We start from the raw sequence: 14,336 nt of genomic DNA, 5'->3' as shown, positions 1-14,336 counted from the left end.
AAAGAATCTTGAGACATCTAACATCTCCTCTTAAAATAAAGTTGAATCATCCCTATCCTTGCATCTCGTGTGAAAGCTCAAAGAGTCATAAGCTACCCTTCACTGATTCCAGCATAAAAAGCTCAAAGCCACTTGAACTTCTTTACACTGATGTATGGGGACCAACACCCATTAGGTCTTTAGATGGTTTTTCTTATTATTTAATTTTTGTAGATCATTTCTCTAAGTATGTTTGGTTGTATCCTTTGAAAAATAAATCAGATGTTTCTTTCATATTTCCAAAATTCAAAAGTGTGGTAGAAAAGTTCTTTAATTTACCCATTGTCTCTTTATACTCTGATAATGGAGGTGAATTTATTAAATTAAGATCTTTTCTAACTCAACAAGGTATATCACATTTCACCACACCGCCTCACACACCTGAATTAAATGCCACAGCTGAAAGAAGACATAGACATATTGTCGAAACAGGTCGTACTCTCTTATATCATGCCAAATTACCGCAAAAATTCTGGTCCTTCGCCTTTCTCACTGCTGCATACTTGATTAACAGGTTACCTACACCTGTTCTTGATATGCAGTCACCGTATGAAGTCCTACACAAAACAAAATCAAATATTCATCACCTACACTCCTTTGGCTGCCTATGTTTCCCTTGGCTAAAACCTTACACTAAATCCAAACTTCAACCAAGATCCACACCATGCATATTCTTAGGTTACTCTCCTTCTCAATATGCATACCACTGTTTTGATCCTAGAACTGAAAAAATATATACCTCTAGACATGTATCCTTCTTTGACCATCAATTTCCATATCACACCATGACCACTCAACCTGTCCCAACCGAGACATCCACCCAAAACACTTCCACACCTCCCTATCAGATCATACCTATCCAAACTACATTAAATACATCTCCACATGACCAACCAATGGGCATTACTACTGCTGGTCCTGCGACAGAGGTTCCTCTATCTACTTCACCAGGTAACATTTCCACTCATTCTTTACCTGATTCATCTATTTCAACTTCTGTTGTACCCACTAACAAACCAACCAGGGACATCATTGTCACCAGATCCAAAAATAACATATACAAAAGAAAACGTATGTTTGCAGCTTCCAAACATCCTTTGCCTGAAAATCTGGAACCATCTTGTGTGAGGGAAGCAATGAAGTATACTCAGTGGAGACAAGCCATATCAGCAGAGTTGGATGCATTAATTGGCAATGGTACGTGGACACTAGTACCACCTACAAAGGGTCAAAATGTTGTAGGATGCAAATGGCTTTTTAGAATCAAAAGAAATCCAGATGGATCCATCTCTCGCTATAAAGCGCGTTTAGTTGCAAAAGGATTTACTCAGTCTAAAGGTATTGATTTTCAAGAAACTTTTGCACCGGTAGTTCGGCCTCAAACTATCAAAGTTGTTCTAACCCTTGCCTTGGGTCACTCATGGAAAATGCATCAACTTGATGTAAACAATGCATTCCTACAAGGATCTCTCACAGAACAAGTGTTTATGGCTCAACCTCCAGGATTTAAAAATACTCAATTTCCAAATCATGTGTGCAAGTTGAACAAAGCAATATACGGACTACGTCAAGCTCCACGTGCTTGGCATGATTCCTTGAAGTCCTTTATCAACTCATATGGTTTTCTTACAAGCAAAAGTGATCCATCTTTGTTCATCTACATATCTGGCAGCATTAAAATATATTTTTTGGTGTATGTAGATGATCTTCTTCTTACAGGCAATGATAATGAGTTCATGATCAAATTCATTGAAGCTTTGTCAAGACGGTTCTCTCTCAAAAACATGGGTTATCCTCATTATTTCTTAGGTGTTGAATTAATTCCTATAAAAAATGGACTTTACCTCTCTCAACACAAATACATTCGGGAAACACTAGAGAAATTTGATATGGAGGGGGCGAAACCATCACCCACGCCGTTATCTTCCACATCAAAGCTTCAACTTCAGGATGGATCAGCTGCTACAGATGCCACTCACTTTAGAAGTATCATTGGAGCATTACAATATCTCAACCTTACTAGACCAGATCTATCATTTGCTATCAATAAGTTGTCTCAATTCATGCATAAGCCAACTGCACTTCATCTTCAACACTTGAAGCGTCTATTAAGGTATCTTAAAAATACCATCAACTTTGGTATTATGCTTCAAAGACCATCCACAACAAATCTATTAGCTTACACTGATGCAGATTGGGGAGGTAATGCTGATGATAGAACTTCCACATCAGCATATATAATCTTCTTAGGAGGTAATCCTATCTCTTGGTTGTCTAAGAAACAGAAAACAGTGGCAAGATCCTCGACTGAAGCTGAATACAGAGCTGTAGCTACATCAACATCAGAAATAATGTGGCTCACTAATCTCCTTAGTGAATTGGGGATCACTACACCTACTCCACCAAAAATTTTGTGTGATAACATTGCTGCCACATATTTATGCTCCAATCCAGTTTTACACTCAAGGATGAAACATATCTCCTTAGACTATCATTTTGTTAGAGAGCAGGTGCAAGCTGGAAACCTTCAAGTCTCTCATGTTTCAACCAAGGATCAACTAGCTGACATCCTAACCAAGCCGTTGTCTACTGCAAAATTTGAAGATATTAGAGACAAGATTAAAGTTACTGATGGTAACTTAATCTTGAGGGGGCGTAATAGATCAACATGATCAATTGTTGAGCTGTACTATCTCTCACATAAATATAGGAATAGCTAGTCAATTGATAGATGTATTAGTTGTAGCATACGTATAGGAACAGAAGCTGAATTAGTCATTCCAACTTAATAGTAACTGATCCTTATCACTATAGGAGCCTCATCAGGAGCCTCTTTTGCTAACCTATCAAGTAGCACTTTTTGTAACTTACTGCTATATATATTTATCTGATGTAACGTCAATTGAATCAATGAAAATACAATTCATTCTCATTGCTTTATAATAACATCTACCAAACAAAACGTCAAAACCAAAAAAATTGGATACCACATACCTTAACGAATTGATAATGTGTAAGTTAGAAGTTTCCCATTACTTGTATAAGCGTAGGTAGAACATTTTATACATGAGATGATTTTAAATCTAATACCTTAAAAGATCTTCTCTCTACGCTTTTATTTTTTACTCTCCCTTCACTCTAAATAACCACCGCTTACGCCACCACCCTCAATCCAAACTTTTTCTTCATGAGGTAGCCTCGATTTCGTGTTGGTGCAATCGGCCATCATGGACGCGTCACCATCAAACCCCAATTGGGGTTGCAAAAGAGTTTGTCGACGACAAACAACTCAATTACGACAATTTTTTTATTTTTTTTGTTTTGTGTTGGTAAACAACATTTGTCACTAGTTCGGATGGACCGCAATGGCCACTAATGTTTTGTAGGACAAAGAGGCGTTGTGCGGTGTTGATCCTCGAATTGTTGTTTCTGTTGGTAAACCCATAAGGGTCGATGTTATGGGGAAACCCATATCTCGTTGTTGATCTGTGTATGGTTCGTAAAGGTTGTTGGTTTCATCAATGACCTGTAGCGGTGGCATCTTTGCTCAGTTGTTGTGAGGTTGGTTCTTAAAAAAATTGTGAGGGGTAGGTTCACTGTACTGGTCAATAAGACAAATACAACGATAAGCTCAGGGGAGGGGGGATCGCTTCTCTCCTTTTTTTCGAAAGCGTGGTTTTGATATTCTTTAGAAAAACGAATGACTATTCGACATTATTCACCCAATACAAATGATAATAAGATATATAATGTGGAAAGAACAATTCAATTGAAACGAGAGATTCACACTTGAATTGTAATGTAACAATCAATTATCAACACACAGAATAATCCACAAAATTAATGATTATGTTAGACTAAACCTAACCTTAAACAAGAAACAACTATCACAAGAAATAAACTACTTTGATATACGAGATAAGATTATCAACAAGTAAATCTCAAATATGCAAGGTGATTGAATTGATGATGTATTGATATCAACAATGATCTATGAAAATTATGTTTTAGGAAAATATTCAATCAGAATCTTATGGTAATTAAGCTCGTTAATAAACATCATATATCAAAGTTAATTTGCTGAAATTAAAGAGTTAAGGAGAAGATAACACCAGCGAATTATAGATATTTCCCTTTTTGTCCTCCCTAAGTGTACATCAATCCTGTCTTCATAGAAGAAAATGTCTCTTCCTCAAACTTCCACTAAAATGGTGAAAATGTAGTATGATTGCAAAGATTCTTTCAATTCCTAATCCAAGTGATTCTGAATTTTCTATGCTATGGAATCACACGAAGCATCCAATCTTCAAGATCTCTTGAAGTCGGATAATCCCAAGGTCTTCGAATCTCAAGCTTGCATGCAATTCTTCGATCATTTTATCCAACAAATCTTATTTTATATGTGATGATGGAATAACATATGATGTTTTTAGCTATGTTGTTAGTGTAATTATTTGCATTTGAAGGCAAATTAGAAGTCAATTAGAGTAGTTGTCATTGGTTTGAAGAACTTTTTGTATTGTTTTCATTCGAGTCGTTGTAATTCACTTTTATCTTTAATTGAATCAATATTTGTACATAAATATTTTTTTAATGTTATGAAATAAACTTCTGAGATTACTATTATATATATATATATATATATATATATATATATATATATATATATATATATATATATATATATATATATATGACATCCCTTAAGTTCTCAATGCTCTTGTCAAAAAAAAAAAAGTTCTCAATGCTATCACTTACGCTAATTCGGATTCTATGCGGTTTATGATTTCCCACATTTACGCAATTGAGACATCTGTGATTGTTTGACCTAGATTGAACGATCATTATTCAAATTTGGTATTATAAATTAAGTTTAAATATGATTTGAGTCTCCACAATTATAACATGTTTTTGTTTAAATCTTTGTAAGTTCTTTTGTTTGGATTTAGTCCTTGAAAAATCAATAGTCGTTGTTTTTAGTCCAGGACGTTGGCCACATGCGTGATTATTAGGCCACTTATGGCGTCACAAAATAAAATACAATAGTTCTTGAATTTGCAGGGATTGAATCTAAACAAAAAAAACTTACACAACTGCGAATTGTAGGCATTAAAGGCATTGTAATTGTAGGCATTAAAGGCATATTTAAACTCTTTAAATTATAAAACAAAATTTAAAATCTGCATTTTTTTTTATATCGTATGATCTTGATTGAACAATCACCTATGTCCACAACTGCGAATGCGGGGTAATTCTTGAAAACGGGAAATTCGAATTCGACCTAGACTTGTCCGTTGGTTAGAAATAGTAAGAGAATCTCCATTAGAGATGCTCAAAGTACTCTTCATCATCCCCTTAGGAAGAACAACACCTATTTCATTCAATAGTGGTTTTTATATTTGAAAAATATACATATAAAATAAAGAAGAAAAGAATATACAATGAGTGAATGTAGCATAGTAGCCACACAAGTATCATATCATATATTATCCATACAGAGAAAGCATGTAGTTTTACAGATATATAAAAACCATAAATGAGTTCTCTTTAAAAGCAAAAGATAAAATAAACACAAGTTTGGAAGTGTTTCCTCATTAATTGTACAAATGATAAACTTAGCTCAAATGATAATGATTAAGCTTTTCATAATCTTGGTATGGCACGAGGATTAACACGAGGGGTGTCCCAATCAGCAACGATGTGGTCACGAGTGATTTCCTTGAGTGAGCGGCATCCACTTAAAGCCATTGTTAACTCAAACTCATCACGTAACATTTGAAGGACCTTTCTTACACCAGCTTCTCCATCAGCAGCCAGAGAATACACCACAGGGCGTCCAATCTAGACATTGCATAATTTGTTCGTTAAGATAACGGCAGTACTAATGGTGGTTATAACGATAAATTATTTTGGTTTTGTTCGTCTTAATCCTCCATATATTATAGAAGACAAGTGTCGTAATAAAAGTTTGGTCGGGAGGTAAATTAAGTTGATCAATGATTACTCCTGATTATTTCAGCCAGAGGTCGAACTAGGGTACTACTCGCATATTTCAACCATTGTGTTTAAGATTAACAGGGTTCATAGATACTATAGCCACTCAAGAATTATGAATTCAGATGCGCAATCAACACTTTGGAGATGTTTGATCAAAATCAAACGAATTTGATAAAGTTGGCTTTTATGATTGACTTAGAGAGCTTAAAATAAGAGTCACAACAGCTCCAAACCGTTAACTACATGAATGCGTCGACACTGTGACCATAGACGATCCGAATTAAGAAATTACTACTAATGAGGCAATGAGAATTTAAAATATTGGGAAATGCTATGAGTATACTCACAAATATGCCAGAGGCACCAAGTGCCAAAGCCTTGAAGACATCGGTTCCACGGCGTACACCTCCATCCAAAAATACAGGAACACGACCTTGAGCAGCTTTCACAACCTAAGTAATTTCAACAACACAATTATGATATAAACAATCTTATTATATAGAATGATTCATACCACTTGATTCAGATTATTAATAATAACTTGTAATTCTTAAAGTACCTCTTCTAATGCACTTATGGTGGCTGGAACATAATCAAGTTGTCTTGCTCCATGGTTGGACACAATAATTCCAGCTGCACCACTTTGCACTGCTAGCCTTGCTGCAAAATTTACATCAAACCATTAATAAAATAATCGTAAAAAATTCATCTATAGTTCACTAAATTATGTGAATTAGTTGTAATCACTTCTTTTATATGAAATAATGTATGTGAGACCCTAATACTAGCGTATTGAAAAAAGTGTTAAAAATAACAGTGTATCGAAAAAGATGTGTTAGAAAGTGTATTAATAGAATTCTCAAACAGGTTTTGTTTTGCTTACTATCCTCAGCAGTGAGTACACCCTTCACAAGAATTGGAAGGCTGGTGATAGTCTGAAGCCACTTCACATCCTGCACAAAATTAACAAAAAAAACACTAAATCATTGGAACCTTGAAAATTCCATTATGTAGACTAAAAATGACAACCAAAAGTAGTGTTTTCTTTTGTTTTTCTAATGTCAGCATGCATGCTACTTATCAATCAAAAACAACGAATTGAGCGAACAAATTGGTGACATACCTTCCAGCTCAGAGTACGATCAATTTGACCAGCAACATATGAAGCAAGTCCAGAGTCATTAGCCTAAATGGACCAAGGTAACAATTATATTAATGATGATAGAGGTAAGACCATTAAACTATGTTACTAATTTTGTAATAATTGATCTCACTTACTTCGTCCATCTTTCCAAGGTTCAGTCCTTCAAAATTCTTCAATGTCAAAAATGGTGGCAGAACAAATCTGTAAAAGAAAATTTATAATTAATCTTTATTACATTAAAGCTGAAACTCATGTATAAATAGAGTCTATTGTATTCCTTATTGATCAAGTTATCAATAAATGCGATATTTCAGTTATGTTATAGTGATTGCAATTGTGGCCGCATCAGCCTCATGTAAATATGATTCTTTGCAATATTAAGAATCACAACACAGCCGCAACGAGTTACCTGTTCTTGATATCAGCTTCTCTGCGTCCAAGTCTTGGAGTATCAACGGTAAGGGCAATAGCCTTGAATCCAGCTTTTTCAGCTCTTCTCACAAGCTGAGCAACAACATTCCTGTCCTTATACACCTAAATAAAGAACATGGCCAATACAGAACATATAACAATATAAGAGAAACTAACTATTTCACGTAGAATTCAAGTGAAGAAGAAATGGAACTGAGAGAATAAATGTTTTTGTTGCTCACATATAACTGGAAAAAGCGGATTCCAGGTCCAGTGGAAGCAACTTCTTCGACACTTGAAGTCGCCCATGATGACAATGTCTGAAAGAATCAACAAGTTAATTGAAGTAACTGATTTGAATATACAGTTAAATAAGTGTTAATCGTATAAGAGCTTATGTGTTTTCTGATTTTAGAATTAATTGAAGAAGTAATGAGGATAAACTCTACATATGCTAAAAACACTTTACCGACATGTAATAAGCTATTTTCATTTTTTCCAAATATTGTGCTATGCAAAAATTGTTTCCGCATGCATCCAATCAAATTACACTATCATGTCACTTAGTTTTGTTCGTTTCTAAAACATCTCTGCAAATATCTACATGGGAAGATTTGATTGAACGCATGTGTAAAAATGTTTTATATGACAGTGTATACAAATCAAATGTTTATTAAAAAAATGGGAAGAGAAGTACCATGATTGTTCCAGCAGCTGATGCAGCTCTTGCTGTTGCATATTCTCCTGCACAAGAAAAAAATTGTACATGTCACTAAACACAAAAGGGGATTTGAAATATAATATATAATACAAGAACATCGACAATTTAAATCTCATGTTGCTATCCTATTGTAGAGTTTTCTTAATAAAAAACCATTGAGTTTGTTTTTATCCATTTATCAAAACTAGCAGATGATATTTTTTTAAGAAATTACTAATGTTTATTCACACTTAATTTCAGTGTAATAGCTTATCAGTGGAAGTTACACAACTAGAAACCAAGTTATCATAGTTGTTGATGTCACTAGCGCATTGTTTGGATAAACAGTTTGAGTAAGTGCGTAAAGCATAAACATTTATCGTATCAGTGTTCGTGTATATGTTATTTCTATAACAAAAGATAAAATAAAGTCAAATTACTTTCATTTAAGCTCTAAGCTGTTTTCATAAGCTACATTTTGAAGCTTATGGAAATAAGCTAAAAACAACATATAAACATATCATAAGTTGTTTTGATAAGCACAGATAAACTTAATGATCTCCGTCTCAATTATCGTTTTGTACATAAATCAAGTAGATAAGTTGTTTCTAAATAGTCTCACAAATGCTTATAGTAATCATTTTCATAGCATGTAAGTATCCAGAAGGGTAATGGGTGCGTTTGTTTCAGCTTTAAAAAAAATAGATTTTGAGTTAAAAGAATCTAGAGATTTTTTTTTAGAGATTTTTAAAAAAATCTAAAGCTATTTTTGTTTGTCTACTATCATAAAAATCATTTTTTTGAGATTTGAAACACTTACACTTGAGTTCCTTGCATTAAGAAAAAAATAGATTTTGGAAAAGCTACTTGAAATAGATTTTCATTTTGAGGCTAAAAATGATTTTTTTAGCAAAATGGATTTTTTAAAAATCTCAAACAAACACAACAAAAACTAAAAAAGTGATTTTTTACTCAAAAAAATAGATTTTTTTCAAAAAAAATCCAAAACAAACAGGCCCAATATAAGCTAAAACTCTCCACAATTCATGTCATGCATGAGTTTTCATGATTTTTTTCCCTTCTAACAAAATGAACAGAATATTGCACAAAACAAAACAACTTCATTTTCCATTTCAGAAATCCAAGTGAATTTAAAGAAAAAGCAATTATACCCTCGGGATGAGCCATTTTCTGAAAAGCAGTTGGAGCAATCATGATTGGCATGGAAATTTTGAAGCCAAGGACAGTAGTTGACATGTCTATCTTGCTCACATCGATAAGAATTCGCGGCCTAAACCTGTAATGTTTGTCAACCATATTTTTCAGCACATTAACATTTGTTTTTGTTCTTAGAGTCGTAGGTGTACAAAACATCAAAGGAACATAATAAAGTAACATAATTTGGTAACTTAGGAACTGTCAAAATAAGTTATATGAAATCTTACAAAATTTTGGAAAAGGCATTTCTGTTTTCTTGAAGAGTCCACTGGTCCTCAGCACCAGATGCATAGTAGTCAAACGCCATCTTTGGCAATTTCTGCCTTGCAATTTCCTCATACTCACTGATATTGGTTATCTCTCCCATTTTCAAAGGTGTTTGTTGATAGCAATCCTGCAAGTTATCAACGTTCACATCAAAAACCGTGTTTTTAGCTATGACGTATTTACACAGATACATATATCATATCAAACATGACACTGGCACGTGGACGCCAACACAAATATTTTGAAAATAAAACTAGTTGTAAGTAATCGCAGGTGTTTGTGTTGTATTGGTATATGACACCGATATTTGTCAAAGTTTGAACACGCCTACAGTATGAAGTGTCGATCATATGTTTTCAGCTATCAACTCTTTCATCATAATCAACTACTAATTTTGTAATATTAGGATAATTTTGATGATGGTTTCAGTCTGGAAATATTTCAAAAAATAAATGGAATTTGAAAATATCTAAAATTTCTAGATTTAGGAAAAACTACGAGCAGTTTATGAAATACAAAAAAGTTGCATCATGTCTCAGAATTATAATGAAAATCTACCAAAAACAAACCAAGTCTATCAGCCTTAACCCTCTTGTTCCCGGGAAAAAAGAGTACTATAATCCAAAGTTCGGCTCAGAGATAAGTAAAAAACTAAAACAATCATATAACTTCACCACCAGAGTCTCAAAATATTAACCTTATACTACAAAAACATGTATATATTTATACATAAAGGAAAAGAAAACAGAACAAAAGTAAAGAAGATTAGTACTATGAGTTGTCTAACTAGAAAACATGATTAAGAAAATAAAAATAAACATGTAATGCACACATACACATAAACTCTACTCTTCAATCTTTATTTCTTCTATAGTGTGTCACAAAGAAGCATGATTATAAAGGCCATGTGAAAATATAAAACTGAACATAGAAACAAAGTAGTACACATAAATTACTGAAGAAAAAAAGAGACCTTGGAATCCAAAACTAAGCAAGAGTGTGCATGCAGAGGAACCAGTGGAGAGAAGCTCCCTAATGAGAAATTATAGAAATGAAATGAAGTGAAAAATAGCTGTAGTTTGATAAAATATGTGACTATAATAGAGACAAAATAAGTATGGGGCCTAAAATTTTTGTAGTAACGTGAATGAAGAAGAATTTTTTTCACAAGTGGATGAGCTTTTGGAGGTGAGTATTATTTTGAACCAAATCTCATCAACAAAGTGAGGTGGTTTTTAGCCACAAACAATTTGTGTGTTTCACATCATTCTTTTCTTCATTATCATCTTCATCTCTAAATATGAAAAGAAAATAACTAATCAATAAAAAATGTGGAAATATAATTTGTATGTAACGTTATTATATATGTTTGGAGGAGTCTCGAAAATGGAAAGAATGGTGCATATATCAATTTGTCATTGCCCATGAATGATGATGAAATGATAATAATACAAGTGGGTTTGCCAACGGACATATGCTAATAGATAATGTAAAAAATGAAATTAAAGTTGAAATATATTTCATTTGCCATCTTTACATAGAGAATGTCTTAGCACTCAAATTTACTCTAAAGAATTTAATCCATAAAAGGGTACTGGTGAACTGAAGCTCCCGCATACGCAGGGTCCGGGAAGGAGTCCCACCATTTGGTGTATTGTACGCAACCTTACACTATTTTTTTTTACACAAGAGACTGTTTCCAGGACTTGAACCTGTGACCTTACAGTCACATGACAACAACTTTTTCAGTTGCGTTAAGGTTACCCCTCAAGGAATTTAATCCATATACACCGAAAATGTAAAAGAATTTTACACTGTCAACTATGTTTATGCAACATTATTATTTGATTTTGTATCTTGTTGCGGTGTTCGTTTCTAAGTTGCAGGCTATTGTTTATGTATGAAATGTCTACTTTGAATTTCTTTTATGTAGAAAAAAATGAAAAAATGTGTCCATATATTGGTACCACTCTTTTGAGATAATGTTTTAGTACATATAATAATGTAATTACTAAATTTTACTGATTGCAATTCAACCACATATGTCGAATTTGTTCGATGTTACATCTTCCACTGGCTTTCTGATTAGAATCCCATCTTCTTTCATTTTCCATCTTATAAATATGTCTTTGCCTCATTTTTATTTTTTTTTTGCTTATACAATTTTAGAAATCTAAGAACCCGAAATTTTTATAAACAATTTATTTAATATTTACGTTATATCAAAGTGTAGAGTAATTTTTGTGTTAAACAATAAGCATCCGAAAGTTTCCCTAAAAAAAAAAAGAAAGAATACGTAAGTTTTCTTCGTGTAGCCTATTTTTAATATACATAAATTACCTTCAAACAATTTGAATTTTAATCCATTAATTATGATTCAATTTCTATAAATTTGTTCTTTTATCCTTGAGAATTCAATTATATTGATTTTGTGATTTGTCAACTGAACTAGAACTCTATTGTAACAAATTGCAACAATGTGACTCATGTTCGGTAATTTCAACCACTTATCTTTGTATGCAATTCCATCACTATTTTTGGGAGCGTACAAATAATTCATGATATAGTTAAAACATTACTCAGACCCAAATATTAGATAGCCGGTCTTATGATTTTGTAACTCTAGAATAAGTGCTATGCGAACCATAAGATAACTTTCTTCCTCCATACCCTTGTGTTAAGCTACAACTCAGAATTTGCAATTACCATCACCTTTAACATTCACAATATTTTCAATATATGGTAAATTTGGATTTAGGTTCGGAGTAGGCATTGAAACCTGGAACGTGATGCTTTGCTAATACGCGCAATTTTCCTTTTTGGAAATGATGACTTTGTTTGCGACGATTGACTATCGTGAAATTAGGAACCAACATGCTCCCTGTAACACCCCAAATTTCTATTTAATTAATTTTATGAGGTTAAATATGTAGAATCTTAATTATTGTTTTAGTGATGATGCATTTTCGATTGAGTATTGTATTAATTTCTTGAAGGTAGAGTTTTGATGATTAATAATGTGATATGAGGATTCATATGATGAGAGGAAGAATTAAATAAAAAATAATATAGAGGTGGTAGGTGTGGAATAGAAGTAATAACTAAGTGGGGGATGAAGGAGTAAAATTAAGGTATGTGAAGGAGAGAAAAATAATGATTGGCCCATTATTCGTAGTATAAATATAAAGTAACTTCCCTGGTTGATCTCGCTCGCCCTTGTTTTAAATCAGTTCAGTAGTTTACCAAAATCCAAGGTAAACAGTGCCATCCAACAAAGGTGGTCTGTTCACAAATCCTCCTTCCTTGTCTATAACGCTAGAATGTAACTTCTCTGGATCTCACTCTAAAACAGGCAGGGTGCCTGCTCTGATGCCAATTGAAATTCTAGCACGTTAGTTTAAGATGTTCTATGCGATGTTCCAACACCAGACGTACAAAAGCAAACGTTGCACTTAATGTTTAAGCATCGTAAAGACTAACACAATAAAACGTAAAAGAAAAAGACACGAAAAATAAAAGGCACATGAGAATCGTTAACCCAGTTCGGTGACAAACACACCTACTCTGGAGGCTACCAAGCCAGGAAGGAAATCCACTAGTGTAGTCCTTATTCTAAGTTCTCAGCAAACTCCTTGTTTACAACTCTAGACCTAGGACCTACCCGTCTTGACTTCAACCTAGGAACTCCTAGATCTGAGATCTCATCTCACTTCCCTCAATCAACCACAGCCCTTGTGATTATCAGATTTCAACTCAATATGGTGAAGTTACCTTCAAACACAAACTACTACCTTGCTTCAAAGCTTTGGCGTAGCAACAAATTACAACTCAATAAACAGTCCTAAGCTTGCATCAAGGTGATACAATAAAGGCTCACAATTAACACACAATCTTAGACTTGCATCAAATCGATACAAGAGAATGCTCACAATTAACAAAGGCTCAAAATCCTAAAAACTCTATTCTTTAGAATGACGGCTTGAATGAATATTTAGGTATTCTAGTCCTGTATTTATACTGAAGCAGCACAGGCTTGATAAGCTTGTTGGGCTTCAGAACAATCATAGATCCTTCAGCTGATCCACGTAACAAATATAGCAATTCCTAAGAAGTAGGAACATCTTTAGGAACCGCCACAAACAACACCAAGTAATCCTAAAATATTATCTATACTTTAAAACAAATCACCCAAGATATTCTGGACAAAAATACGTTACTCGGTGAACAAGAGATAAGGCGCAGTTTCCTTAAAAACATAAAGCACGTGAAAACCAAGCCACAAAATCAGGGCACATTGAATCCAGGATGTTGGAACAACATTTCCAACATCAAACAAGAGTATTTGTTTTAGCAATAATGAAGTCAAAACACCAAATACCCAAAAATATCCTCACAGACGACATGTGTGCAGATATTATCGATGCCTGATCCCTTTAAATAGTTGCCTAATTTTTAATGGTGTATGAAATGATGGGTAGATGATGATAGCCGAGCAAGGATCTGCTCACTACAAAAGCGCTAGGGAGAATGAGGGTAAGAATCAGGAGCGACGTAAAACTC

General features: G+C 33.7%; 1 protein-coding gene across 1 annotated transcript; it reads right to left on the bottom strand.

Moving 5' to 3' along the window:
* Positions 1-5,476: 5,476 nt before the first annotated feature.
* On the bottom strand, positions 5,477-10,834 carry LOC146949205 (glycolate oxidase). The gene is made up of 12 exons (XM_085745271.1): positions 10,750-10,834; positions 9,737-9,903; positions 9,464-9,588; positions 8,289-8,335; positions 7,834-7,911; positions 7,590-7,714; positions 7,315-7,381; positions 7,160-7,222; positions 6,920-6,989; positions 6,596-6,696; positions 6,384-6,488; positions 5,477-5,880 (listed from the first exon to the last, which is right to left on the bottom strand). Exons 2-12 carry the CDS (start codon positions 9,874-9,876, stop codon positions 5,683-5,685), a joined length of 1,119 nt encoding a protein of 372 aa, XP_085601397.1. The 5' UTR covers positions 9,877-9,903; positions 10,750-10,834; the 3' UTR covers positions 5,477-5,682.
* Between the last annotated feature and the right edge of the window lie 3,502 nt (positions 10,835-14,336).

This window comes from Medicago sativa, chromosome 2 (genome assembly GCF_051527215.1).
Source record: "Medicago sativa cultivar Bolivia chromosome 2, Bolivia_mono, whole genome shotgun sequence".
Lineage (NCBI taxonomy): Eukaryota > Viridiplantae > Streptophyta > Magnoliopsida > Fabales > Fabaceae > Medicago > Medicago sativa.
This window is presented reverse-complemented; position numbering and strand designations above follow the sequence as displayed.

Coding starts and splice junctions, on each gene's coding strand:
- LOC146949205 (XM_085745271.1), bottom strand. CDS start 9,876: ATGGGAGAGATAACCAATATCAGTGAGTATGAGGAAATTGCAAGGCAG. Junction 6,489..6,595: donor CCATAAGTGCATTAGAAGAG/GTACTTTAAGAA, acceptor GAAATTACTTAG/GTTGTGAAAGCTGCTCAAGG. Junction 5,881..6,383: donor TTGGTGCCTCTGGCATATTT/GTGAGTATACTC, acceptor TGCAATGTCTAG/ATTGGACGCCCTGTGGTGTA.